A 27,978-nucleotide genomic window follows, 5' to 3' on the forward strand; every position below is an offset into this window, starting at 1 on the left:
ACCAGCCAACCTTCAAGATCTGGATTTTATAAGTTGCCTCGAGAACTCCGCGATATAATCTGTGGACTTATATACCCAGAACTTGCTGGAGTATCTGTTCAGACTTCTCCTTATTCTTTCAGGCCATTCATCCTCTACGGAAACAAGGATCTCAGCGAGTCACAGCTCACGTTCCTCAATTTAAGCCAGCAAAATTACGTCGAGATATCTGTACATTTACGGAGACATGCAATCATCTGGCTAAAGATGCATGAACCTGGACCCTGACTTGCTCCACAGACCGCCCGTCTTTCCTTGTCGGGTACTCGTCACTTGGATATGCTGCCCTTCGACATAACTGGCCTGCCAGCTGGAGGTACTTTCGATTTCGTCAAGGGTATTAACAGTACCGTTCACTCTATGTGGCTCTTACAACTTTTGTCGGAGGGGACAGCGCTGAAATCGGTTGGCCTACATATGCATTCCCACCCCAATCAATGCTGCCATATGAGAGTACAATCTAGATATATACAGCGGTACACTGTGTAAGAAATACAGGTGGGTCAGTCTTCCGATCCTACGCCTTAGCCATGAGCTTCAGCCCGGTCAACTTCAACCTTGCAGCAACCACAAAGACCGCGCCAACAACCAACAGCAGACCCGAGAACAACGTCAAGCCGAGAAACCCATTACCACTCGAAGAAGCGATTGCACCTGCAATAGGACTCCCTATTAGAACACCAGTCGCGGACACAGCATACAAACTTCCCGTTCGCACGCCCAATTTCCGTACATCAGGAGATATCTTCGCAATCATGGCTGGTATGATTGAGAATACACATCCCGACGCAAAACCATAGAAGATGGTAAAAATAATGATCAATGCATTTGTTTGGCCTGATTCCATGACCGTGCTCGGCAGCCACAATGCAATGCATGATACTGCGCCTAGGCTGGTGAGTGCAATCATGATATTGAATACCCCAATAATGTCTCCGAAGTGCGCTGGTATAATTCGTCCGAATGTAGAGGCTCCATTGAGGATGGATACCAAATAACCTGCCAGGCCAGTCGACATTCCTTGGGCTCTTGCTTGCACGATGATGAAGGTAAACGGGATGAAACCACCGATATAGAGGAACCACGAGCCTATACCCAATAGCAAGAATGGCATCTCTTTCCAAGGTACTATGAAGTCCATGAGCGCCAAAGGTTGCTTCAGAGGAGGAAGCCGCGACTTGACCGTCAATATGCCAACGCTGACCATCCCGAGAAGCAAAAACGCGAGCGCACGCATCGTCCAGCCAAAACCAATCTGGACTACAAGTCTATTGACCATGATGGGAAGCACGACACCACCGATGCTGGAGCCGGACGCCATAATACCAATGGCCAGGGCGCGGTGTCGTAGAAACCAAGTTGAGCATGCAGTCATGGCTAAGATACTGTAAATCCCTCTGATGGAAATTTTGTAATTCCACATGACTTACCCGGATAGAATACAAAGCTACAGCCAATGGCACTACACACCGACTGAGCCAGGAAGATCTGATAATACTCCCTCGAAATCGACGTCATCATCAATCCAAAGACATGGAGGAATGACCCGATGAGAATGGGCACCCGCGGTCCATAATGATCGGTAATTTTGCCCACTACTGGGCCCCAGAAGAACATCATGAATGACTCTGTGGAGGGGATCCACGCAACAGCGCTCGACGAGTAATGCGAGAGGAGATTCGCTTGATAGTAGTTTTGGAAGATTCCTATGCCTACAGCGCATGTCAGTAAAGGTGTTGAGCAGTAGAAGGCGAAGGAACTGACAGTTGATCCAGCCAAAGCTTGCAAAAATAGTACAGAAACCCCCTACTACGACGAGCCATGCCTGCAAACCGCCATCTGGAAAGTCCCCATTGCTAGGTGCAGATAGAGTTGGAGCGCGCTTTTCCGTGTCAGCAGCTGGAGCTGCCATAGCTGCAATCGGTAGTTGTATCGGCTCGTTATCGACAGAGGGCTGGGGTGTGCTGTCTGCAGAATGTCTCTTTCTTTCCTCGAGGTCGGATCCCATTGTGGCAGATTGTATTGTCTGCCTCGATAAAGAAGGATGGGATTAGAGTTGAGAGCAGCTGACTTTTCTTCTTGCCGAAACTTTTGCGATAGTTATATACTCTACATTGGAACTTTTAGAGATTGAGCAGGGGATGACCTGAGTCACCTGCTGATCGAAAGATGATGCCTAATACGGTATCATGTTTCGACATTTGACTGAGGCTGCGAGGAGAAGAGAAGAGGTTAAGACCGTCGTCATATGCTTTGTTTTTAACGCCGTCGGCGTCGGCTTCGGCTGTTGATGGATCAGACTATTTTGGCTTTGTTGATCAGATACGCCAGATGCCATTATGATCCCTGCTCCAACTCGAATCTTAGAGCCTTATTGGGACTAGTGTTACAACTAGTGGATCCCATGTAGTGCAGTAGACTAAGTAGTGCATTCTCCGATCGCATATCTGACTCTTGGTAATCATCCGTGCGGCCTTTCCCATCTTGCCGCCATTTCTCGAGCATATATCAGCCTCATGTAAGACTACACATGTATGGAGCTAATCCGGTCCAAAGCTTGGCCTTCAACAACATGCTAGAATGGTGGGAGTCGCTGGAAAAAGCAAGGCTTGCCACGACTGTAAGAGGAGACGTGTGAAATGCGATTTTGAGCGTCCAGCATGCCGACGATGCGCCAAAGCAGGCATTGAGTGCTCTGGCTATGCGCAGGAAGTGGTCTTCGTGAACAGGAGTATCGATAATCCTACCGTATCAGCGCCCTCTGTGTTAGCTAGGTCCAAGATCCAATCTATTCAAGAAGAGCTTGATGAGCTGGTGAGCCTATCACAAACACCAGAGTCGTCGGTCCGCTTCAGAGCAGGTGTTTTCAAACTCTTGCAGAAATTGTACCTCCCACAGCCCGAAGTCGAAAGCGATACCTCCGACCATTGCGCCCCATTCACTTGGTTCAGAGCTGTGTGCGAGCTCGAGAAGCCCTGCTTGACACTCAATCACGCACTCGTCTCTTTCTGTACGGTCCAAGTACTTGTCACGAATACTGGCAATGTGACACGTGAGCAAGCTTGGGAAAGATATCACGAAACTCTGGGATATCTGTCGGCCGCGCTGAACGATAACGATCCGAGTCGCTACGTCCATATTCTCGCGTCTATTCTAGTTCTCTCGACCAATGAGCTATTCCTATGTCCCACAGATGATGGAATGCGAGTCCATGTACAGGGAATCGCAGATCTCCTCCGTCTGAGGAAGGGCTGTTCGCATGTATCTCCTGAGATAAGGGCTCGATTGTTCTCTAGGCTCCGCATTATTAGTGTAAGTTATCGTCATCCTCATACCAAGCAAATGCAGAGTCCGACGTTCCAGTTTCATCCCTAACTTTGAAGCGGCTATCTCGAGATAGTATACATATCGTGGATGGGAGGATATTGCACCAGCCGGGACCTCACTCACCCCACCGATATCTGATTCAATAGTACAGCGGAATATAACTGGCATCCTCACCACTCGTCAAGACATTGTTAGTACCACAAAGATACAACCTGTACTCACAAGAACCACAGGTCCTCCAACAACTCACCTGCCACCAACCTGGCCCAGTCAGTCCGTCCCGCTGGGCGTCGCTCATGGCCGGCGACACCGCCCTCGATCCCCTGGACACTCTCTTCGACATCGCCTCCCGCCTCCCACGCACTCTTGCATCGGCCTCTCACCTATTCTCTCAATCCAAACCCCTTGTCCCAAGCCAGCCCCCCAAAGAAGACATCTTCGCCGTAACAACATCCCTCTGGAGCACCCTCCGCGATATCTACACCTGGCAGGACACAATCCGCAGCTCCTCCCCCACCCCACCATACACCGCCGTACCCTCGCGCCTCACAAATCCATCCGATACAAGACATGGCACCCCGCTCTTCCCGTTCGCGCTCGAGTTCCGCTCCATACAGATCGCGACATTACACGTATGCTCATGGGGCTTCCAGCTGCATACCCTCCTGATCATCTCTCGGCTTTCAAGCTCGTTTCACTCTTCTGTTCCTCCTGCTGGACCGTCAGGATCAACGGATCCGCTCTCGTCTCCGTTTTTGCCCTTGCACAGCGTATGCGACGAAGCGGATAAACTTGCGCGTCTTTTGTGCCAATCGATCGAGTACTGCCACAGAGTCGAGATGGGGACGTTTGGGCCGCAGACGATGGTGTATTCGCAGTGGGTGCTGCGGCATTATTTTGGCTGGCGGGGGGCTGTGAGGGAGGCGGAGTGGTGTGCAGAGGTGGAGAGGATGAGGGGAGAGGGGACATGGTGTGGAATTGGATTGTTGAGGCTGACGGGTGAACTGCTGTGATCGATAAAGTACCGTCAGTACGTGATGACGAGAGGTATAACTTCATATTAGTGTATACAAGAGGGGGTTGGCACATAGCAGCGAGGCAACAGTCATGAGCTTAATCATGAACATATGTATATAGATATGACAAAATATCTGTCGTGAGCCCTATTTCATGAGCAACGTAGTCGCCCAGCTTACATTCAAGGTCCTTAAGTCCGCATAATGCTGACCTGTTCCTAGAAACACGACCGGAATCCCGGTTGCATGCACCATGCTGACCAATGTGCCCACCATATCCCCGACAGTGTCACACTTGCTAATGATAAACCCATCCAAACCTCTCCCTGACCCAAACGACGCATTGAAGTTCCGCGCTTGCGCTACAGAGTCGGAGCCCACAAGCGCCTCGCCGACCATGAAAATCTTATCTGGCTTCGCCAATTGCCCGAATTTCTCCAGCGACGACATCAGCCGCGTATCGTTGTGCCGGCGACCAGCCGTATCGATGAGCACGACGTCATATTTTGGGTCTGCAGAGGTCGCGTGTTGTACGGCCTCGCGAGCAATGTTGGCTGCATCCTTGCCGTAGCCGCGCTGGAACAAATCAATATGGCCGCCCTCACGAGCCGAGAGCTCTTGGAGGTTGCGAACATGGACGCCTAGCTGTTCGACGGCACCGGAACGGAAGGTATCCGCGGCAACGACGAGGATGCGAAAGTTGTTTTGCAGGAGGAAGAAGGCGATTTTGGAGAGATTGGTTGATTTGCCGACGCCGTTGACGCCAACTATGGAGAGGATGTACGGTCGGCCTGTACGATTGGTGGCTTGGATTGAGCGGAGAAGGTCGAGTGAGGTGGTTGGAGTGAGGATCTTGGTAAGGGCACGCTCCATTGCACTGCGGAGGGTAGTTTCGATAGCTGTTGTCTGTCAGCATGATGATGACGGAAATTAAGAGAACAGGTTCGTACTGGTGAAGCTATTAGTTTTCGCACCGATTAAATCGACCTTGACACTCTCGCATAACCGGACAGCGGCCTCGCGTGCAACATTCTTCTTCAGGAGGTGATCTTCCATACCCTTCAGAGGCTTCTCGAGATCCGCCTCAGTCAAGGTCTTGCCTCCAACGACATTCCTAAAGAGACCACCAATAGCGCCCAAACTCGACCCTACAAAACCATTCGTACTATTGCTGCTGCTTTCTTTTCCTGCACTGACTTTCGACAGTATCTCGTCCATCTCATCCTCCAAATCTTTGAGCACAAACTCTCCCTTTCCTGTCCTCTTACCCCATGTGCTTTCTTCCACGTGCTCGACTGCTTGCGAGGTTGCTTCGTCCAGGTCAGCAGGTGCGGAGTAATCTAGTTGTGTATTGTCATCCGCATGATCGGCAAGTCCGAATTCGTCCCACACTCTATTCTTCTTCGTGTTACTCTTCTTTCCACCCTTGCTTGTTGGCCGACCTTCATCTCCAGACGATGGCGCGGGACTGGCAGTCTTCGCTCGTTGACGGTCGCGCCGGGATAGTTTACCGCCCGGCCGTAGACCCTTCGCTTGTAAGATATGAGCTGCGGGTGACGCAGGTCTTGAGGCATCTGGTGTTGGAACCGGCGTCGCATCGGCGGAGCTGTCGGCGTGTATGGAGCGGTTGGGTACTATCGCAGTTGGTCAACATGCCTCGCAATGCACTTTAATTTGGCTGACGTACCTTTGAGGCCTTGTACAGAAGGCTTTGCCGGAGCGCTTTCACCCTCGGAGCTCGACGGTGGAGTTGTGTCGGTCGTTGGTATCCTTCTGGCGGGAGTGGCAGGCTGTCCGTCATTCTTGGACTCTAACTCTTGAACTTGTCGATCGAAATAATCGTCGAAGGGATACTCTGTGCTGCTATATTTCTTGCTCTTGAGTTGTTCGCTATATAAGCCCGTGAACAGTGTGCGTACGTTATCCAGCAATTTATCGATCCATGTCATATGCACCAGCGACTGATATACGGCCTAAAACGACGTCATTTAGCGATTGTGCTTTCGGATGATGGATGACCTGCGCAGGGGCGTACAAACCACGAAGATGAGGCCCAAATCCTTCGCAACGGTCCATTTTAGAGTGTAGCCTTCCTTCTTGTAGGTGGGTTTCTGTCCTGGGTCTCCGCTGGTCCGTATGTCTTCAATGAATATATCCCGGATCAAGCTGTTCACGATATTTGCGCCGACGGGCACATATTGCTTAGACCACAGCACAACTCCAGAGGTCGAGACGATTTCAAAACTGTCGAGCATCCTGGCGCATAGACAACTAATATCGCGACAGTGAACGTGGTGGGTGGTGGATTTTGCGATTGCGGCGAACGGCAGTAAGCCAAGAGTGCGGAGCGGAAGGCCAGTTTGTGGGATCGCCAGAAGTTTGACTCTCTTCTAGGTAACACTGTAACAGCAACGACATCCAACATACAACACCACACCCTCGCTTCAGAAACAATTTCGCGATCGGCCATCCGTCCCCCAGAGCTGACGATATTCACTGTCCTTAGGACTGTCTCACGCTCTCTTCGTCACAATGCATCGTGGACAGTACAACCCACCACCGGCACACTCACCACCTCTACATCACCCGGTTCCACAGCACGTCTCGACCGTTCCTCAATTACGTTCTCCGCCGCCACCTACACCTCAATCACAGCAGGGAGGCTATACACCGCAGCAAGGCCAGCAGCAGCATCAAGGTGTTCCCTTTGGTTACCCAAATGCATTTACCGACTTCGCCAGTGACCCTACCGCACAGCTAGGCATTCAAGCTACCAAACATGCTCTCGCGGCAGGTCAAGGATGGGCAGGCGCAGCAGTAAGTAAATTTTCCTACCAAGTCTTACTGCATAGTATACTTGAGGCTGTCTTCGTTTTGATACAACCGAGCGCTGGACGAGCTATGCGTCTTCTACAATCCCTCACGTACTGATCCCTCTCCAGGTCAATCGCTATATCGACATCCCCGCCCTCAAACATCTATTCAACGTCTCCAACTCCTACGTCCTCACAAAAACCTACGTAATCCTCTTCCCATGGCGCCACCGCCCATGGTCGCGCCAACAGCGCATGTCACATTCGCACGCCGACCCCTCCTCCGGCGGTGAATACCTCCCTCCGCGCGAAGACATCAACTCGCCCGACCTCTACATCCCAACCATGACCTTCGTAACCTATATCCTGCTCAACGCCGTGCTTGCCGGCGTCAAGGGCACATATCACCCGCGCCTGCTCAGCATGAACTTCGGCACCACGGCCTCGGTCCTGCTCATCGAATTCCTCTTCCTCAAGGGCGCATGCTACTTCCTCAGCATCCGCGGTCCGACATCGCCCTCGGGCGCGAACAGCCAGTGGCTCGAGCTGATTGCGTACTCCGGGTACAAGTTCATTGGGATCATCTTCACGCTCCTGATCACGAGCATCCTGGGCGGCAGCACGAATGCGCACTGGGGCTGGCTCAGCTGGAGCATCTTCCTGTACTGCTTCCTCGCGAACGGCCTCTTCTACGTCCGCAGTCTGCGCTGGATGCTGCTCCCGGACTCGGCGGCTGGTGGTATGGAGTGGGGCGCGCCGCAGCCGGGCGTGGGTGTACATGCCGCGAGAGCGCAGAAGGGACGCAGGACGAAGTTCCTCTTCGCCCACAGCTATGTCGCGCAGCTTTTCTTCATGTGGATCTTGACGCGCTAGAGCGATTCTCACAATAACCGGCCGCTACGTGCTCAGAGAAAGAAGTACGGCGAAAGAAGAGCACAGAGTGTGGAGAACGGGGTTTGGAAAAACAGGGGGTCCTGGATAGACATGGATAGCGAACTGTGCCGTTCTTCTTCTGTAGACTACCAAAACACATCGTAACGCATACACCTCTACCTGCAAGAAAGCTTATCTGTTTCCTGGTGACAACCACCAGAAGCAACCATGGGGGAGAACGTACGCACGAAAATATGATGACGACGAATCTCTTGCCTTATAAGATAAGATAACAGCCATGGCAGTTGTGAATAGGGAAGATAATGATACCAAGTTCTCCCCGGGATTCGACATCCCATACCTCCTCCTCGCCGAGACTGGGAGCACCAACAACAACAACAATCACATGTGACAATGACGCTAATTACAACAAAGTAGTTTAATCTCCTCCTAGAGCTCAGCAACAGCCATGAGCCTAGAACAACTGCATCCATCTATCCACACAAATGTCTGTGTGTCTGCTAAGCAAAAAGAGCACTTATTTAATTAATGTGAGTGAGCATGCGACCTATCAGATGCTCTCGAGCACTAGCCTAATCGAGTAACCCGGGGGCTATTCCGGGGGGTTACACTTGCACTTACATAGATAGATAGGTACCTAGTACAAATTAATTAGTCGGAATAATGATGGTAGGTAAGTAGATACTGGGCTAGAGTAGCCCCCAACTGGTAGCGGTCAAAACGTCTTGAAGATAGTCATCCGCCCGGTGAACTCAGCGTTATGAGGAGTCATGGCATTGTCAAAGCTGCTTATCCGGGTGTATAGCAGAGGAAGTGAGCTCAGCCCTGCCCGTGTCAGGCCCAACGTTGTTTAAGCTTTACATACAAGCTATTTAGTGTATGTAGATGGCGGAGTCTTCGATAGTTCCGTGTAACCTTTAAGGTGCTGGTGTATTAGCCACGTTGTTGAGCCAGCATGCGTTGATTAGTTATTTGCGAATGTGCAGCGATGGGGATCGATGCCGGTAAAGATCAGATTGGATTGATTGGTCCATAGATAGATAGATAGATACCTAGATGGAGAAACAGCACCACCGCAAGTCGCCACTGCGCAGCAATATAAGCCTCACAAAGAACCTTCCTACCGCTTTCTATGATGGGTAGCTGAATGAGCATTCACACTCACCTCCGGCCTATGTTTAGCGGCCGCGGCTTCGTGAGGGAGCTGAGAGCGACTGGACACACTCCGTGGCGGTGACCCGAGTTTTGGTGAGGCTGGGCCAAAGACCTGGCGTCATTCCCCGTTTGGTCTCATCCATTTGATCTAGTTTCGGAAATACCCTGTTGGGTAACGCCCAGCTGCTCTGTCGATCTAGGGACCTGCATCAACCGATCAGCAGTCCTTCCAATAGAAAATGCATAGAAGATACAATACACACATTTTCAGCCTCAATTTATAAAAAGAAGCACAAGCTTTTCATTCGTGAACGCGCTAACAGTAGGATATCGATGGGCACGCTGACAAAGTAGCGTGAACGATCTCAAGGGGTAATAGTGTGTGTGTGCTGTGGGGTCTTCTGCTGGACTGGACAGCTGCTTGCGCCTGCACTTGAACAAAACGCTTGAAGCCGCACACGGTTTGTGCTGCTGATCTTCCGACATCTTTACTCACCCTTGATTGTGAGGGTGGTATGCAAAGCTGTGCGCCAAAGCTGTGCGCCAAAGCTGTGCGCCAAAGCTGTGCGCCAGAGTGGTCAACCCTGTATTCGCAATACAAACAAACAGTGACAGAAGAAGAACCTCCTTCAATCTAGCAGCTCACACCGAATTTAAGCCACGAGCGTCGACGCATATTGCAAGATGCCACCGAAGTCAACGCCAACATTCGAATTCGTGTCTGTCAATCCAAAGGATGCTGCTGTCCGTCGACTCGACCCGGACGCCATGTTCCGCGTGCGCCGACAAGCCATGGTCGTAGCTTATCGCGGCCGAGACAAGACAAATCTACAAGTCGCTACTAAGAAAGTTCCATCACTAACAAAAGCCTGCGAAACGCATCGATGGCTTGCAACTGAGCAAGGAGCGTTCAAGTCAAAGCAAGTCAAGCGAAAAAGAAAGCCTCTCGTACATCACCTACGTGAAGACCAGGAGCAAGAGTTTGAAATGGCACTGGATCCTCTTCTAACTCTCAGCGTGACGGATTACGCTGCTCTTAGGAACGAGTTTGGGGTGGACATTGTCAGTCTTGCCGTGCTTGGAGAGCTTGATGTCGGGTTATTCGCGTTCGATTCATTGAACAAAAGACCCGGTCGAATCTCGGAGGTATTGAGTCAAGGACACTCAGAATCGTGGCTGAGGCATCTTCCAAGTCACTATGGGTATTGTGAGTATCTTGATGATGCTATCCGTTGCGTCTCTGCTCGACTGAATCAACGTATTGCTGGGACCGTAAATGAGGTTGTTGTCTGGAGATTGTATGGAAAAGCACTGCGGAGCTTGCAGAACGCGATCGAGTCACCTGGTGGTTGGATGAATACTAATGTGCTATATGCTTCACACTTACTGGCAATGTTTGAGGTGATTAGACCAGAGCTGACATTTGAAGCATTGGCTGATCATGTGCATCGCAGTTGCTTGCCCCTGGTCAAAGGTATATCTCGGATGGCTGGAACCGACATAGGACCGGGACTATACGATTACTTGAGTCGAGGGGCCCGGAGCATTATAGCACATCATTCGATCGAGCCATACTGCGAGCGCAAGCGATGTCAGTGGTAAGTGATCGACGATCCTGTTCTAGTCGTTGACCCTCGCTAAAATTAACTATAGCCGATCGAAGCACTGGTGAACCCACGTCAGAGTTGCTTCTTTGGTACTTCACGATGGCGAAAGTTGTTCCTCGAATGCGCTGAGCTGGAGGATGAGCCTTCCGAAGCAGCGTGGTTCTCCCTGTTCACATTCGGAGCTGAAATGCCCAACCTGCTTCGTGGTATAGCAGACTTTATACAGGACGGGGCACCGCCAGACCGATTTGTCGGAATACTTCAGCGCGTCCAGAAACAGCGAAAAGGGCTGCTTGAATGGTTCGATGCATATGGCAAACTCGATCCTAAAAGCATATCGAGCTCGTGGGTAACAGTGCCTGTGAGGCTCCTGGATCGCCTAGTGTCTTTACCGGCCAACTTGAACAGCATCTTTGTCCTGAACATGATGACCGTGGACAAGATTATCTCTTGTTTGACTGTGGACCGAGAGGAAGCTGCTAGATTCAATGAGGAGGCACATATGTTAGAGCTACAGTGGCTCAATGTCGAGGCGACAGCACGAAAACTGTACCCAAATCTTCCACCCACGATGAAGTGGTACATGGAACCTAAAGTCGCAAGTGATACTGCGTTCTCGGGAATGAAGACGCAGTGGTTGGATCGTCTAGATACATCGGAACCCCAGTCTGGAGACCTTGCAAATTTTGACTTGAGTGGCGTACGTGTAGAGCCTGCGCTCATACCACGACCACTTAGAGCATCGATTGGATGAAGGATATGAACGAAATGTCACTCACACCAAACTTGCTAAAAAATCTGGAAGAAGGTCGTTTTGCCTGCAGTATTGCGAACACAACGGGTCCAACCTTCCACAAATGACTACAGCGACTCACCTTCAGTGGAGGCTGCCACGGAGTAAGTGATCTGTCCTGCTTGCTTCCCAGGCTCCAATTCTACACCAAGCTTCTACTCCCCGAAGATCAGGCCAAGACTCGCTGATGCCACCCAAGTGTTGGAGGAGAATGTATCTTCTGGCATGGACCGCATTTCACGCGCTGATGTCATCTTTCGATGCATGTTGCCGTCGCCACGGGGTATTGCTGGGATCATTGACCATGCTATGAAGACAGACGTGGCGTCGCGTGTCCGCGTGGGTGGCACAATCTGACAGACTATGCTGGCTGCCTCTAGCAACCCATACCATCGCGATCACGCGTGTCGAGCCTAGGATCAAGAATAGGCGCACATTGTTCGCGGTGGAACTTGTGTTCGATTTTGTGTGACTCATCGTCGTGAGACACGGAGCAAGATTTGGGGCGACGAGTGACCGGGCGCTTTGAAGAGTTCCATAACCGTGTTCTTTGCCGGACACTATCTGGAAAACCAAAGTTGTATGATTTTTATGACACATATATGCTGTTGTATATGAATCAACAAAGGACTAACGGCCACGACGTCAAAATTTGAGGTGAAGATGAGCCACCGCCTTGTTTGTTACGTGTGCATGAAAACAGTTATGAATGTTTTACTTGTTTCCGATTTGGGAAGGCTCAAGGCCTCCTCTCTCGCGGTGGCATCTACTAAGCTTGAGCCAGTGTGAATCATCGCCGAGACTTGAAGCGGTGTGATATGGAACATAGCCGACTTTACCCGTTCAGTGAGGATGAAATAAAGTGGCGGATAAGGCCGGCGTGAGCAGGTAAAGCCACAGTCACAGCTTCTTTCTGAAGTTTATTAGTTTGAGTGCGACGCAACGATTGTTCAATGCTCCAGGTTTTGAAATGTCTACAGTGTCGTTGTATGGGGGCCTTTGATGAGTGAGATGGATGTGTGGCGAGGCGGGCGTCTGAGTAACGCAACGTAGGTATCCATACTACCCGCCGAGTCCGGTCTAGCTTGGGCTGGATGACGCCGTCCAGCTGGCTGATGACTGTACCGATACCGGACCCGCCCAATCTCATCGACATCTGACGATGCAACTGTGAAGGCGCTTCACGATAACATCGTCTTCAGCTTCGTTCAACAGTTTAGCTCAAGCTGAAGGGCAAGCTGGAAAGTCCCTTGGTATGCGCGTCACGGGACTCTGCACGGCTCCAGCTGATGACCGTGGCTTGTGGATATGTCGACGTTGACGTTCATCGCCATCCATCTTCCGTACTAACATCTAGCTGCGGCCATGTCCATCGTGGTCCGGAAGGCTTATGTGGGTCAGCATGGAGGCAAATGATAATTACTGTCTCTTTTTGGTTTCGTACAACGCCCCTCTGACCAACCAAGTACTAGCAGCACATTACCGAGCGAATGATGAGCAGCTGAAGGCTTCGAATATGGCAATCCTGCGGGGCTCGCCAGCATGCGAGTCATCGGCAGAAGGATGGGCTGACCTTGCTGAGTCTCCGGCTCTTCCAGACGTTCTTTGCGAAGCGTCTCGCCACTGCTCCTCGTTGCTGTCGCGATATGGTGTGGTCGCATGTTCTTACGAGAAATTTGCTCTCCCTGGTGACTATTAGTTTCATTAGCATGCAAGCGCGCAATCGAGCCATGTCGCCAGTGCAGGAACACGGCCGCGAAAAGGCAGGTCGGCCTTGTTCACGGTTGACGCTCCCCCTGGTGACTCAACTAGCCGATAATACCCCTTGGAGGAGATGAAGGCTTCCTGAATAGGACTAATTAACGGACATTTCAGCGATTTATAGAGCCATACTTGGCTAAATAGTCTGGGCGCCCGCTGTAGTTTGGGGCTAAAGCAGCAAAGGCCAGCTTACTGCTGGGCTGGTGATTGGCCCAAGAGCTCATCTGTGTCTCAACAGGCTGCAGCATCGCAAGCATACATGAATTGGCGATACGAGCATGGATGTCCGCAATCTCTCGTTCAGATATCGTTCACTACTCAAGAATTGAAGAGCTCACGACGCGCTGCAAAAGAAGAGCAATGGCAAGAACTGCGGCCAGGCAGCTGTGGCGAGGCTTGGAACGTTGATCCAGTTGTAATTAGGCGTTCTCGACAGTTGTCTCAGCCCCAAAGTGCATAATCATTTGTTGCAGCATTGCCTCGTTACAAGTTTGGCGCTGGCGGGATGGGATGATCGGAGGCTGGCTTTGCTAGGGGGGGCTCATCACTCATCACTTACGCGCGAACGCGACACGACGAAGCTATGCGACAGACGACCCATGGAGGGATGCCTGCGCTTTCCACCTGTCACTTTATGCCTCCAGGCTGTGCGGCCTTGCGAATGGTGTGAGGTGTGTCACGTTCGCAGGATGGACGGCGTAGGTGGACTACTTGAGGTTAAGTGACAGAGGTGAACGTTTGGCTACATTGATGAGTACGATGTTAGCGTGATGCAATTTTAATACGGGTGGCCAAACGATGAGGAAGACGTAGCACGAAATGATGCTGGCCACTCTGCTCTGGGTGACTCGAAAGGAGGCAATAATTAGACAGCATGAATGGCGAGTGATGAGTGGTAAGTGGTGGAGGATTGGTTGGAGGAGTGGAGGGTAATGCGAAATGCTGGGAATTGAGTGGGTGCGGGCGCTGTCGAGGGGCAAAAAGCCTGACCGGACCGGGCAGCACTGGGGAGTGTGAGAGAGGGAGGAGGGCTTGTGCGAGTGTGTGTGTGCGTGTATGTGCGTGTGTGCCCTTTGCTTCCCCTTTGGAGTTTGGTGTGGGAAGGAAGCGGAGTCATCGCCCGTGTCCTCGCGCCATCATCAAAACCACAGCGGCCGCCGCCCATACACACACCTTCTCGTCTCCAAGCAAGCGACGATGGCCCCTTCGACGTCAACCTTCGAGCCTCACGGCATCTAATACCAATACCATTACCACGAGCACTCGAAAGTCGTCTATCGAAGCAGCCAGAGCTTGTTGTCGTCCATCTCCTCTCACTTCTTTGTCTATCTTCACCAATCTCCTCTCAGCTTATCCTTCTCGTTCGGTCCTCGTTCCGTCAGGTCTACCTACATTCCACCTACTAGCCAACAGTCCAGCTTTGTCTCACGTCCGCGTACCGTTGTTTGCTGCCAAACGCCTCTGCCTGCTGTGTGGGAGCCTGCACAAAGACTCATACCAGCAGTCATTCACTCATACGACCTTGTTATATTACTTGCCACTCTCTCTTGTGGCTCTTACCCACTCATACCCATCCGCCACCGCCAGTCTTCTGCGACTTTTGCCTCGTTCACTCGATCGCGATATCGCCCTCCCAACATATTACCTGCCGTACCTGCATAACATTCTCAACGCAATACTACAATTCCGAATACTCTCATACCACTACATCATTCAACTCTCGCCGACTTTCTGCGAAAGCAGTCGTGTGCATTTGGAGACTCTGTTACGGTCACCATCTAAGCATCTTCTTCTTTCCAGATCACCGACCCTGTCACGATGGTTGATTCACCACACTCCGAACCTTCAGTCAACAGCCGCCCAGTATATACCATTGCTACCGAGACCAAGACTTTCGAATACGAAGCCTCTATGATTTAGATCTTCTTCACAAGACTTCCATCTACCGAGTTAGGATTACAGTAGCTCATCTACTGTTGGATCTCGGTCACGAACGTTTTGTCTACGGTCTATTCTCGCTAGCTCTCATTGGTATTACTGTGGTGAGCTTTTGACTGGAGCAACCCCAGTCAACTCGAGCTTCAACCATCAGCACTCGATATTTCTCTCCCAATACTCCTCCAGTTCTCTCGATATTTGACCTGATACCTTCCATCTTATCATTTTACGCGCCTTTCTTTTTCATATACTCATATACTCATATACCCGCCATGATGAGTCTCGATCTTCGATCGTCGTGTGCAAACCCCACCAGTTATCCCTACGCCTCCTCACTAGCTTCCTCAGCTTCTTCCTCCTCTTCCTCAGTCTTCTCCGACGACGCGCGGTCTCAGGATTCATCTGCCAGCTCTACACAGTCCAGCCAGACTTACACAGACTCCTGGGCTAAAAACGCGTGGAACCAGCCGCTTGCTCGTGTTAGCACGTTTCCACAATCGCAGACGTCCTCTGTCCGGCGCAGCAATACCTCGACCAATCTACCTTCGTTAATCACATCTGGACTCCCCCTCTCAGTCGAGCAACGCCAGCACCCACGTAGATCATCTATCAGTTCTCGTCCGCCGCCTACACTCGTACGACAAAGCGAGCGTAAGGTCAGCTTTGTAGATAGCCTAGTCGGTGAGCATATTTAGTTCTCTTTTCTTGTCATTCGCTAAGATATCACCCTTCAAAGTCTCTGCAACACAAATTGTGGAAGTAATATGGCCCCTCTCTGTGCCAGCTTGTCCATTGGATGAGCGCACTGGTAAGGGCGTTCTTCCGCTACGTACCTTTATACAAGAGACCCTACGTAGGTCGCGTACCAGCTACTCCACCCTCCAGGTGGCTCTGTACTACTTGATTTTGATCAAGCCTCACGTCCCTGCTACCGATTTTACAATGGAGCAACGTACGGACGACCACGCTTGGCGTTCCTTGCAATGTGGTAGGCGCATGTTTCTCGCTGCTTTGATACTCGCCTCAAAGTACTTGCAAGATCGCAATTTCTCGTCTCGTGCTTGGAGTAAAATATCTGGCCTCAAAGTCTGTGAAATCAACACGAACGAAATGGCTTTCTTAGAAGCTGTCAAGTGGAAGCTCCACATCACCGATGCTGTTTTCGAACGATGGCAACGAGTTGTCTTCGATCATACTCCGGGACACCCCCCTTCCCCTGGAGGATGTGCCCTCTTCAACTCTTGGAGAGCTGTCATGCCTCAACTGACCCCCGACCTGGACAAAGTATGCTTTGCGCCTCGGACATCCGAGCGCATAACTACGTCGGAGAAGTTACCCCTGCCTCGATCACCTCTCGGGTTTAGCCCACAGGAAGCAATGTCAACGCCTATCGAGACCAAGCTTCCGCGCTTCCTGGAACCCAAACCTGAGATGCTGCCACCGACTCCAACGCTACTTCGCACCGGCCTACTACCGACACCGTTGATGACCCCGCAATCTATAGCGTCGTCCGCTCCTGCAGCGAGTGGGATGACGTTTGGATCAAGACGTCCATCAATGTGCTCGGCAATGGCTCAAGCTCAGAGTGTGTCAAATGCACGCTCCATCACGGAGTGGCCGTTTCCTACTTTCCGAAGGCCTTCTATCACATGTTCAGGCTCACTGTCTTCCTCTCCAGAGTCTATGGTATCCGACAATTCCAGTCGATCGTCTCGAGCCTCATCAATTTCGTCTGTCTCATCCGCTGGCTGGGCGCCGAATCAGGCCAACTTGGCCCGTATGGCGACTTGCCGCAACGTCAGACTGCCCTATCAAGTTCCCGTTCTTAGGCGAAGTGTGAGTCCTCAGGATGCTATCAGCGAGATGCCGTCACCTTGCCCGGATACTCGATATGTGGATGATGACTGGGTACTGAAGACCCCTACAAGGTCTGTGTCAGCCTATGATCTTGGTTCTAGCAGCCGGAAGCGTGCTAGGGAATCTCTTGATTTGCACCAGAATGTACGAGAGCAGCTCGCAACTCCGACTCCCGTCACCACCGTGCTTCCCGACCGCACTGTCGCGAAGAGCTTTGCCCTCCAACGCAATTCCACCCCTGCAATTGACTTTGAGAGCAAGCAAACGCAATCACCTTCATCATTGTCTATGCATGAACGTCGTGTTCCAATACAGAAGGACCTAGGTCGCAAGCGGACTTGTGCCAGCGAAGCAACGCTCTTCATGAGCCGCCAGCCCGGTCCAGGCATGTGGGAAGACATCCTATAGATGATCCTCTCAACACAAACACCATTAGTGGCACCAAACTCTCCCAACTTGATACCACTCCCCACCCCATCTGTAAATTTTCCTCACACACCCTCCCATATACCTACCACTATCTTCCTTCATTTAGTCAACTTCTTGCGTCGTCTGAGTTTGTCATTTTCGGAGTGTGTGTGTGCATGTTCCAAAGGATCTTCAGCTAGTCGCAGCCTAGCCGGCGAATGGGCGGATGGAGTCCTTTGACACTGCATTGAAGATCTGGAGTAAGTCATTTGAAAACACAGCGTTCCATGCCGAAGCGTCTATTTCGAGCTTCTGTGCTGGTGCCTATCGTTGAGATGTAAAGGGGGAGGCGCGTGAGGGCGGAGGTTATTGGTATGGAAGAAGGCAAGTAGGTAGTCTAGTTAGCTTGGCGCGACGCAGTGGGCGTGGCCATTGTACTGAGTATTATATGTGATATGAAGTTTTTCGGATTAAGTCGATCAGTGGTGCGTACTGATTTGTGATCTTTCGTCTGATCACATTTTATGCACTGGCAGAGGTTTTCACAATTTGGCTGTTCTATTTTCGCTGGCGTTGACTTCTGGCTCCTGACGTCTGACTTCTCGATTTAATGCTGATATATTTCTCCCTCATCTATCCCATATTCAAGTCTAGTCATTTATCAAGTCTGGTGTACGACTTGGCTAACTGTTGATTTTCACCTGTTCGGAAAGGAGCCCTGGTCGCGGATTCACTCACATATGCGGCGTTAGCGACACACCGCGTCGAAATGCATATGCATCATAACTAGTCTGCAGCAAAAGTTATCCGTTACTTAGATATTGAGTGCTTCTAGCTACAGTGGTTAGCAGCTGGACAAGTAGCTCCCAGCTCGGTTCATAGCTCATCTGTGTTCCTCAAGCTCTCATCCTCCCTCAATACCAAACGATATAACCCCAACGAGTGCCGCGGTATATCAGCCGTGAACGTGCCCTTGGGCGTCCTATCCGGTCCAATGGTCCCAACATGCTTCCCCATGAGCGCCACATCACGGTTCATAATCCCGGCCGCATAACTCGTCGCCGTCGCATTGTACCGCGTCAACGTTCCATTCACCCCAACCGGCATGCTCAGCGCAGTACTATTGATGATACTCCCAGCTTGACTCTCGCTCATCCGATTCCCCCAGAGATCATACACATCCCACACCATATCGAGCTCCGCCGGCCGCTTATACGCGCCCGCCGTCCACGAGTCGAGCAGGATATCGCTCAGCGTCATGTTCAGCGTCATATCCTCGTCCGAGGCATTGATGAGCGCGACGGCCTGGTCGGAGTTATTGAGGCCGCGGGTCCAGAGGGCGATTTCGCCCTGTCCGAACGCGTCCGGATGCAGCTCGTAGCGCCACTTCAGCACGGCCGCGCCGGCGGACGGGTCCTGGTTCAGCGCGATGACGGCCGGGTTGGCGTAGATGGCAAGGTTGGCGGGCGAGAGGGTGAGGACGTTTGTGCCGATGAGCAGGGGCGAGGAGTGTAGCGCCCACATGGAGAAGTGGATGACGTATTCGCCGTCGGACTGGCCGCCGTTGCCGACCTCGAGCATGTCCATGTCGTTGAAGTAGCCGGACATGGTGCGCGAGGTGATGGCGGCCATTTTGTTGAGGATGTTCATGACGGAGCAGTGGAAGCCTGGCCAGCGGCAGCCGATGGCGGAGGTGCAGGGGCAGCGCTCGTCCGGGCGGTTGAAGGAGTCGTAGATGTCGCCGGACATGCGGCCGCTGTTTGCGATGTCGTAGGCCCAGTCGTAGGGGTCGTCGTTGCCCCAGTTGCACATTGCGTATACGATCGGGCGGCCGGTCTTGTTCAGGGCGTCGGACATGACTTTGTACCGGTCGAATGATAGTTTGGGCGTGCCGGACTGGCCTTGGTTGAAGCAGTTGTCGTACTTGAGGTAATCGACGCCTATCTCGGCCCAGTAGTCTGCGTCCTTCTGCTCGTAGCCCAGAGAGCCGGGGTATTTGCCGCAGGTGAATGTTCCTGCAGAGGAATAGATGCCGAATTTCATACCCATGCTGTGGATCGTGTCCACGACGTACTTCATGCCATTAGGGAACTTCTTGTCTGTGGCGATATGTGAGCTTAGGTGCAACATTGGGGACAACCACGGAACTCACCGTTGGACACAAGGTATCCAGTCTCATTACGACCAACAGACCAGCAATCATCAAGAATAATATGATCATAGCCAAGATCTCGCAGGCCATAGTCGACCATCGCTTTCGCCGTGCTCAAGAGCAGTGTTTCGTTGACATCGCAGTGAACTGAATGAAGCGCGTCAGTATCGAACAACTACTACAACACCAAAAAAAACATACAAGCGTTCCAATTATTAAACCCCATACGCGGCGTCAAACTGAGGCCATTATACGACGACGCAGCAGGAACCACGACTTTGCCATTCTGATCAAGATACGCAGCACTGTGCTGCATGAAGAGCGCCAGGCACGCAGAGAACAAGAATAGCGTCGTCTTGAAGCCCATGTTTTGCAACAATCAGGACGGTTTTTTGGGTACGGTCTCAATTTTGATGTGTGCGGGCGGCCGGGTGGGCTGTTGTCAACACAAACACAAAAAAAAGGTCGGTTCGAAAATATCAAACGGGCATGGCACGCTATTTGAAGCTGTTCCACCGGCACGAACACCGCCTGCAGTGCAACCCTGAACCTGTCAACAGTAGGAGTAGTCCTCCTGTACAACAGGGGTCTCGTGAGGAGTAAGATACCGCCAGGACTTTGGACGATCATTGAGTGAGTGCCTCATGTCTACATATCTATTCTCATTGAGATATGATATCACAAAGTCTTACTCCGTCAGAGTAGTCTAATTGAAGAGTATCATCACTGGGAATAGGATGCTTCAAACGACTTGTTCTGGCTGCTTGCTTGTGCGGTGTTCGTCATCTCGATGCGGTGTTCGCACGATCCGGCCGAATATGCGGGGAAGCGGCAATTGAACTATGGCCCGGTTTGTGGGGTATGCCGGATTTGGGGCTAGCCTATCTGGGGTAGACCGTGTTTATGCCTGAGGCTGCCAGGCTGGTAAGGTAGTACTACTTCTTCCCCTTTCTCTGTTGAATTTCATGTTTCATCAGATATCTCACGTCTCATTGTTTCGGCGGGTTCGACGATACTCGTCGACCGCGCCGTGTGGGACCAGAGCTTATCGAATAGGGTAAGCTATCATGGTTATACCGGCCGTTACAATACTCTTTTTGCGAGAGGCTGGATTGTGTTGATAGTACTACGACAAGATCATTTCTATCGTTGATACTCTGTCAACCTCGTGTCCAAAGCTACTATATCCACCTCCTTTAGCAGGCGCAAATCCTTTCCCCAAGGATTAGCTCGACTCTTACTCTTTCGTCTGATTCTTATCATAGCTAATTATGGCCGCTTTCTCAACTGCCTTTAACGACACGTGTAGAGACACGATGAGGAACCCCTTAATTTTTCGGTATTTTCAGGGGCTTTTAGTTAAACGATGTCCTGATCTCCACAGACGAGCTCCGCATGGAAATCCCGGTATTTTTCGACGGCATATTTGTTGTTGGAGATCAACAAGAACGCACCGAAGGCATATTCTTTCTGGACGCCAAAGATGGTGGCGGAATCCCTTCATCGAACTCTTGGACCGAGTAGTCTAGTGTCGTCTTCACGCTACAGATACAGAATGAATTATGAGAACTGAATCTCCATTTTCACTCAATTTTCCGGCACCCGGGCTCGCAATTCTCAACCAAGAATTCTTCAATATTGAATGTCTGTCCTGCTACGGGAATCTGCAGCCGTAGTAAACAGTACACTGGTCAACTGTCCGTTCCGGTAGAGCATGCGTTGCAAGGAATGACGTAAAAGAAGCCTGGCTCGTGGAATTGGTCAGACACTGAGATCTGCTTCTTGCTGTGAATGCAGAGCAAAGTGACTAGATCAAACTCCACAAACTGAGGGAAACCTGCCGCTACTGCAAGTACGATGTATGCAGATTAGTGAGCCGTCGATTTACTTACTATTAAATCACACTGATTGATGGAGTTCTGGTATAGCCATTTAGTACATCCAGTATTTGAATTTATGCCCTCCTCGGAGCGAAACAATCCAGCCTATTTCGAAGGATCAGACTCGTATAGGATGGGCTTGAGAAGATACATGCATTCCTTATCATGCATCACGATCCGATGGAGGTCATGTTACATACGTTTGGCATCCATTACCATGGCCGCTACCAATTGTTCAATAGTATCCTGTAGTCGTCATCGACTTACATAGCCTAAGGTCGACTTATCCTGGGATCTTGGCTTACCACCTTCTGCAATCTTTTGGCCAGCAAAGCTTCTTGCAAAGAATGATAGTCGTGGGAGATCAACATCACCCGAAATAAGTGCTTCTCAATTAGCTATGGTCACATCTGATCAAGAGCGAGGATTAGCGATCGTGCAGTTGGCTTGCCTACCTATGGAATAGTCAATCTTGCAAGAAGATCGGCCACGCAAGCACACATTGACAGGATATGCGCGGTGTTACGCTGAAGGGTACAGTCTGTATATGGGAATTGAAAAAGTTCTGTGTACTTTCTCAAATGGTCCGATTTGTTCGAGCTTCGCTGTTCTCAGGCTGGTGTGCTTCGAACTACGAAGTCAACCATGATATAAAGGCCACGATCATGGCTTTTCTTCAAAGGCGCAGCTGAACAATTCAGAAGCTCATGCATCCTGAATCCTCCATGCATCGCCTAAATCCCGTGATTGGGTGCGGCTGCAGCCGCAGCTACAGTTATCATGGACCTCAAGCCAGCCAGCCACGCACACGTCCTGTGTTGGATCTTTACCCTTTTCGGTTCACCCATTGATACGGACAACTATCATGAGCGGCGGGCTGTTCGAAGCTCAGAAACAAAATAATATGCTCATTTCGACTCATACTTGCGATAAAATGCTCTAGTCTTTTAGCATTTAATTATATAGACATGCTGTACAGCGTCACCCTCATCTGAACGGTCTTCCTACTCGCTTCCTCAGCAGAAAAGTCACAGTAACGGTAGCATCAGTATCAGCTTTCAGTCTTAGGTCGACCCCTCCCCGATCTATAACCATGAGGCGTATTCGATCTCGACTAACTCATCCACATGCACGAGCGGGCAGCTGGATACGGGAAGCCCGGCGGGATGACCATGCATGATAGCGCTTCAGATCCACGCTGTCCTCCTCCCATTGGTGCTAAAGATGCGAGATGTCTCGATCGCGAAGATTGGGTTATCGTGATGGAATTCTTGAAAAGCTGCGAGTCATCAAGGCTAAATACTGGTGTTAACAGTCTCACGACTCCTCAACTCTCTAGGAGGCTTCCACGCTTCGCCTCAAGAGTATTGACACTATGAAGCTCAATGCAGTGTGGACGACAATTGTTTACTACTTTGATATCTTCTCCCTTGGATCTTCGCCTGGAGATGGTCAAGCCCCTCTGCAGCAACTCGTCGAGCCTCATATCAAGCCTGCTATTGTGCGACCTCCTCATCCTCATTTCAAGCCTCTAGACGTTGAAGTCATCACCCTTGACTCCGATGAGGGTCGTGATGATAGTAAAATCTACATGCTTCAGGATGGCACACCTGTAGTGATAGCACCGAAACATGCCGACGAAGGACCCAGTCATCTCAAATGCCAATACCCAAGTCTTAAGGATAAGGGTTTCAAGAGCTGCTACACACCACAAAGTCGAAACTGCTGGCTTCGCAATGATGCTGGTTTCGAGTATGGCATCGACACGGACTACGAAGATGAATCTGAGATTCCAACTGGCATCCTACGAAAGGTCAGTACAGTGTAACCTGCGACCATCCGCTGTTCTCATACAACGATAGTTCATTCTTGATGTTGGGGAGCAACCAATATCACCAGACCGTATGACATTAGAGTTTGGCAAAGTATTCAATAGGACATATCCGGGCCCTTGGATTGGTAAGTTCGGCATTTCACTTTTGTAGAAGACTACTGCAAGACTTCCCGTCACGGATATACATCTTTCTCCCTGAGACAGCGTAGTGATAGTCGTTCTGCCTACAATCTTCTCTCATGTCTTGTTGTTTTTTGTAGCCAAACCCATACTGGTAGTCTCTAGATGGCTGATAATGATTCGATATAGAGGCTTGCTGGGGAGACACCATCGAAGTTGAGGTACGGAATGGTCTCCGCTGGAATGGTACTTCTGTGCATTGGCATGGATTTCGCCAGCTTCGGAATAGCCATATGGATGGTGTCAATGGTATCACAGAGTGTCCCATAGCACCTGGTGATAGTTTCACGTATCGATTCAAGGCCATGCAATATGGTTCAGCGTGGTATCATTCTCATTACTCACTGCAATACGGTAAGGTCCTAGCAAAAGAACACGTCTTCTGTGAAAGCCACTAATGATCACAAACAACAGGCGATGGCATGCTAGGACCAATCACGATCTACGGCCCATCGACAGCAGACTTCGATGAAGACCAGTCCTTCCGGCCGATATTAATGACTGACTGGAATCATCGGAGTGTCTTCGAGGACTGGCCGAATCTGTTAGTCAAGGGGACTGCTCCTGAGATGACCAACATCCTTCTCAATGGTACTGGTCAATTTGGACCTGGGAGTAAGGTCGAGGACAAGTACCAGCTCAACTTCACAGCCGGTACAACACATAAACTGATTCTCATCAACACTGCTGTGGACACAGCCTTCTCTTTCTCCATTGATCATCATAATTTCACCGTTATTGAGGCAGATTTTGTACCCATAAAGCCATACACAACAGACAATATCAAGGTCGGCATTGGTATGTATCAAAAGGGAATCACGGATCGATGAGGCTGAACATACTTAGGTCAACGCTACCACATCATTGTTAAGGGCCATGACAAGCCTTACGAAAAAGAGCGAGCCGGCAATTATTGGATCAGAACCATTCCCCTTCGAAAGTGTAGCAAGTTTGCTTTCGGCCCGGACGAGCAGTCTGGAATCATTCGTTATAATCCCAAAGAAAGCCGCAACACTATATCGTTCTCAGAGCCCGAGGGCGGAATCGACACAAGTTGTGCAGACGAACACAAGGACAAGCTCGTACCATGGCATGAATGGCAGGTAAAAGATCCAGTCAACATCAGTAGGTAGCCATGGTGACATGCTGTTTACATATTCTGATGTGATTAGAACCTGGTATGGACTTGGCAACTTTGCCGAACCACAAGCAGTACAAGTTCGATGTTGGTATTTCGAAGTCTAGCGGTCCGCCATATGTACCCGAGGAGGAATTGGTGAGACAAGCTACCACATGATTCAGTAGAGCCGTCTAATTCCTGCTTCCAGAGCCGATGGGCCATGCATACCGCTCCATTCCGCATCAACTTCAGCGAGCCCACCATCCTCCAACTCGACAAATACGACAGTATTATCGACCGCCCCTATCTCGACATCATAACAATAGACGAGGAAGAAAGCGACCAATGGATCTGGATGGTGATCACTGGTTACGCGATCCCTAGTGGCGGTGGCGAGCGGAGTTTCTTCCCTGCTGCTCACCCGATGCATCTCCACGGCCATGACTTTGCTGTCTTATTCCAGACAGATCACCCCTGGGACGACGACGACTCCTCACCAGGTGGCAAGATTCCGGGCTGGGGCGAACGCTTCACGCCAGAGAAGATGAACTGCGACAACGAATATATCGACTGTAACAATCCGGCTCGGCGCGATGTCATCCTACTGCCGGCGGGAGGATTCGTGATTATCGCCTTTAAGGCGGACAACCCAGGTATGTCTAAGCGTACAGTTCCATATTGAAGATATGGATGACGCTAATTTTACTCAGGGACCTGGATCTTCCACTGCCACATCGCGTTCCACGCGTCGTCTGGCCTGGCTATACAGATCATCGAAAACAGGCACAAGATCCATGAGACCTTCGCAAAGGACGAGGCTGATATCAGAGAGCGTTGTGAGAATTGGGACGAGTGGTTCAGCAATCCCATGAACCTGTGGGATTATCAGCATCCGAAGCACTTCCAGGATGACTCCGGCGTCTAGAACGTATCAACTCTTGAGGTGTGAAGAGTCGTGTTGCGTGACTGGTAAGCATGTGCCATGCCAGTATACTATGTATGTCTTGGATGGAACAGGGCATGATTTGCCGTCATAACAGATGTGACCTGCGAAACGTAATTTCAGGAGGAATGTCAACGAGAAGAATCAGTGTACACTCCTTACTTTATTCGAGAGTCTCGTTGCGGGCGTGGGAGATAGCCAGATTGAATACTCTATGCTACAGCTTAATCAACAAGATATATTGAACCTCGTGGAAGAAAATTAAGGGTGGCCCCTCGCCACCTCTCGTACAAAGAGCTCACCATCCAGCCATCATACCTGCTCGCAACAAGTGCATCATGGCTATTTACAGCCAGACCAAACCCGAGACTCATAGTGATAGCGTTAAAGTCCTGGAAGTGAGCATACAGACACGCCTTTGTCCCTCAGAGGCCAGTTACCGAGGCCAGGCTATTGTTGCCACGTATGGCTTGCAGAGCTGTGAGCTGGACGAGAACGTGGCTGCAGGAATGCTCTTTTCACTCTGGAGAGAGCCAGATACGCGATTCTCCGCGTTTTGCATGCAAGTGTGATGTGTATAGTCATTCTCTGGACCAGGCTTGTGTAGCTGTAGACTTTGGATTGTGTGGAGGATGTGGTTGCTGTTGTGGCTACATAGCGAGACTACCCCTATTTATTTGCGTAGCTAGCGTTCTCAGGATATTACTACAGGAGCAAATGTAAACACACGTGCTTGTGGCGTTTTGTCAAGATTTGATAGTATAGGCCTGCTGAGGCTCTTTCATGGGGGTGTATACCCTTCTATATCTTTTGGTAGGTGCAAAATCCTCGAATATCTTTTCGTGCCTCAAATAAGGCTGGCAGTAATGATCACCACCGTAGACTGCTCTGCTATACCATCTAAACACTACGTCCTATCACCACTACTCCGTATTCTTCGCTCCAGGCTAGTCTTTGCAGCTGTGAAAACCCAGCGAAGCCCGAGCACACCTTTCCGAGTAGTGAAGCCTCATTGTGATTCGTCCTCAAGACCTTGAAGCCATCCGATTTTCTCGCCATCTGGGGCGACCCATAGAGGTTGCTCGACAGCGCGGCGCCAGTACTTCAGACTAGTATCACTAAACTTTCCGCGCTCAGCCTGTACGCTTTCCAGGGCCGCGAAGAATGCGTCAGCTTCTTTCGTGAGACCCAGTACTCGTAGACTGCGTAGTATGCGCGTGATCCGGAGATGGTTGTGGTTGAATCGCATGACCCAGTTCTGGAATCGACGCGCGGATGTCGGGGCCTTCACGATCGTGATATCCTCGTCGTTGGTGTTGGTTTTGGTGTCGGAGACGACTTCTGTCTTTTCATGCTTCTGATTGTCTGCTGTGTTATCAGGTTGCTCAGTGACTTTCGTTGTGATAGAATCATGGGGCCCAGATTCTGCCCTTGAGGCAATGTGTAGTTCGAAGCCATAGAATGCAAGCATCCTCGTGAACGCCTTTCTCATCTCCGCACGTAGCTCGGGGCGACTGCGAAACCCATCAAAAGTGTCTCGCTCAATTGTTGGAGCGAAATAGTTGAACATGGATTCTTCCGGGAGTGGAAACAGAATCTGAACGTAGTCATGGCATGCTTCAAACCATTGATCGCTCTGCTCCAATATATCGTCAAGATCACGGTCCTTTGTGTCCGGTGCACGAATTTCCGGGTCGTAGAACCGGATGATGAAAGACGATGTCGCATTTGGAGCCATGATGTTGTCTGCACCGCTGATCCTCAATTCCTACTAGTATCCTGAGTGGCCTTCGATGGCTTTGTCTCGTGTAATGACTCCTCCTCCTCCTCTAAAAGACTCCGATTGATACTCTTCCTATCTTTTTAAAACTGCATACAGAGTACGGTAGAATTCTGAATTAAGCTGTTAACTTTCAGATCCCCGGCGTATCTGTAAGCTGGCTCTAGCCTGTTAGTAAAGATATCTAGGGAAGTACAAGACAAGGTAGAGGCCTTTTGCGTGACGAGCGCGGGGTACGATGAACAAACCTTACGAATTTCTATGCAAATTGAGAAACGTATCATTCATATTATATTTGCTACCTCGTGACAACCCTGATGTGGTGACTGTCAATGTTTGTTGACTGCTGTCGTGTGTTTGGTAGGGTGGGATCAAATCAAGAGGATTATGAACGCGCGAGCAAGGCTGAAAAACCAATCATACCTGACTGATAGAGCGCACGTGACACTAAGGCTCGAGATCTATGTATTCTTCAGGTGGG

At 50.6% G+C, this 27,978-nt stretch overlaps 10 protein-coding genes across 10 annotated transcripts; 6 read left to right on the forward strand and 4 right to left on the reverse strand.

The window, feature by feature from the left end:
- Positions 1–556: 556 nt before the first annotated feature.
- On the reverse strand, positions 557–1,951 carry EJ05DRAFT_433782 (monocarboxylate permease-like protein; the record flags this gene model as incomplete). Its single annotated transcript, XM_033741620.1, has 3 exons — positions 557–1,416; positions 1,470–1,751; positions 1,804–1,951. 3 exons carry the CDS (start codon positions 1,949–1,951, stop codon positions 557–559), a joined length of 1,290 nt encoding a protein of 429 aa, XP_033604876.1.
- Positions 1,952–2,501: 550 nt separating this feature from the next.
- EJ05DRAFT_533985 (uncharacterized protein) lies at positions 2,502–4,529 on the forward strand. The gene is made up of 2 exons (XM_033749150.1): positions 2,502–3,351; positions 3,600–4,529. Exons 1-2 carry the CDS (start codon positions 2,620–2,622, stop codon positions 4,377–4,379), a joined length of 1,512 nt encoding a protein of 503 aa, XP_033604877.1. The 5' UTR covers positions 2,502–2,619; the 3' UTR covers positions 4,380–4,529.
- EJ05DRAFT_481368 (P-loop containing nucleoside triphosphate hydrolase protein) lies at positions 4,530–6,637 on the reverse strand (the record flags this gene model as incomplete). The annotated part of the gene is made up of 4 exons (XM_033745061.1): positions 4,530–5,281; positions 5,333–6,016; positions 6,070–6,355; positions 6,422–6,637. The coding sequence occupies 4 exons, from the start codon at positions 6,635–6,637 to the stop codon at positions 4,530–4,532; spliced, it is 1,938 nt and encodes a 645-aa protein (XP_033604878.1).
- Positions 6,638–6,803: 166 nt separating this feature from the next.
- EJ05DRAFT_1304 (YIF1-domain-containing protein) lies at positions 6,804–8,164 on the forward strand. Its single transcript, XM_033739143.1, has 2 exons — positions 6,804–7,199; positions 7,325–8,164. Exons 1-2 carry the CDS (start codon positions 6,915–6,917, stop codon positions 8,066–8,068), a joined length of 1,029 nt encoding a protein of 342 aa, XP_033604879.1. The 5' UTR covers positions 6,804–6,914; the 3' UTR covers positions 8,069–8,164.
- A 1,334-nt stretch (positions 8,165–9,498) lies between these two features.
- EJ05DRAFT_1428 (uncharacterized protein) lies at positions 9,499–10,957 on the forward strand. Its single transcript, XM_033739249.1, has 2 exons — positions 9,499–10,645; positions 10,699–10,957. Exons 1-2 carry the CDS (start codon positions 9,929–9,931, stop codon positions 10,873–10,875), a joined length of 894 nt encoding a protein of 297 aa, XP_033604880.1. The 5' UTR covers positions 9,499–9,928; the 3' UTR covers positions 10,876–10,957.
- A 4,658-nt stretch (positions 10,958–15,615) lies between these two features.
- EJ05DRAFT_481371 (uncharacterized protein) lies at positions 15,616–17,608 on the forward strand (the record flags this gene model as incomplete). Its single annotated transcript, XM_033745062.1, has 2 exons — positions 15,616–16,024; positions 16,080–17,608. 2 exons carry the CDS (start codon positions 15,616–15,618, stop codon positions 17,606–17,608), a joined length of 1,938 nt encoding a protein of 645 aa, XP_033604881.1.
- Positions 17,609–18,484: 876 nt separating this feature from the next.
- Positions 18,485–20,535, reverse strand: EJ05DRAFT_533990 (alpha-galactosidase; the record flags this gene model as incomplete). Its single annotated transcript, XM_033749151.1, has 3 exons — positions 19,962–20,535; positions 19,761–19,907; positions 18,485–19,707 (listed from the first exon to the last, which is right to left on the reverse strand). The coding sequence occupies exons 1-3, from the start codon at positions 20,125–20,127 to the stop codon at positions 18,485–18,487; spliced, it is 1,536 nt and encodes a 511-aa protein (XP_033604882.1). The 5' UTR covers positions 20,128–20,535.
- Positions 20,536–22,681: 2,146 nt separating this feature from the next.
- Positions 22,682–25,919, forward strand: EJ05DRAFT_459204 (uncharacterized protein). The gene is made up of 8 exons (XM_033742570.1): positions 22,682–23,453; positions 23,503–23,599; positions 23,784–24,008; positions 24,069–24,452; positions 24,501–24,779; positions 24,827–24,930; positions 24,983–25,427; positions 25,485–25,919. The coding sequence occupies exons 1-8, from the start codon at positions 23,016–23,018 to the stop codon at positions 25,697–25,699; spliced, it is 2,187 nt and encodes a 728-aa protein (XP_033604883.1). The 5' UTR covers positions 22,682–23,015; the 3' UTR covers positions 25,700–25,919.
- Positions 25,920–26,107: 188 nt separating this feature from the next.
- On the forward strand, positions 26,108–26,583 carry EJ05DRAFT_1705 (uncharacterized protein). The gene has a single exon (XM_033739503.1). The coding sequence runs from the start codon at positions 26,183–26,185 to the stop codon at positions 26,438–26,440; it is 258 nt and encodes an 85-aa protein (XP_033604884.1). The 5' UTR covers positions 26,108–26,182; the 3' UTR covers positions 26,441–26,583.
- EJ05DRAFT_471460 (uncharacterized protein) lies at positions 26,343–27,868 on the reverse strand. Its single transcript, XM_033742969.1, has 2 exons — positions 27,746–27,868; positions 26,343–27,654 (listed from the first exon to the last, which is right to left on the reverse strand). The coding sequence occupies exon 2, from the start codon at positions 27,453–27,455 to the stop codon at positions 26,727–26,729; it is 729 nt and encodes a 242-aa protein (XP_033604885.1). The 5' UTR covers positions 27,456–27,654; positions 27,746–27,868; the 3' UTR covers positions 26,343–26,726.
- Positions 27,869–27,978: the final 110 nt, after the last annotated feature.

The sequence above is a fragment of the Pseudovirgaria hyperparasitica genome (genome assembly GCF_010093815.1).
Source record: "Pseudovirgaria hyperparasitica strain CBS 121739 unplaced genomic scaffold EJ05scaffold_1, whole genome shotgun sequence".
NCBI classification, from domain to species: Eukaryota; Fungi; Ascomycota; class Dothideomycetes; order Acrospermales; family Acrospermaceae; genus Pseudovirgaria; species Pseudovirgaria hyperparasitica.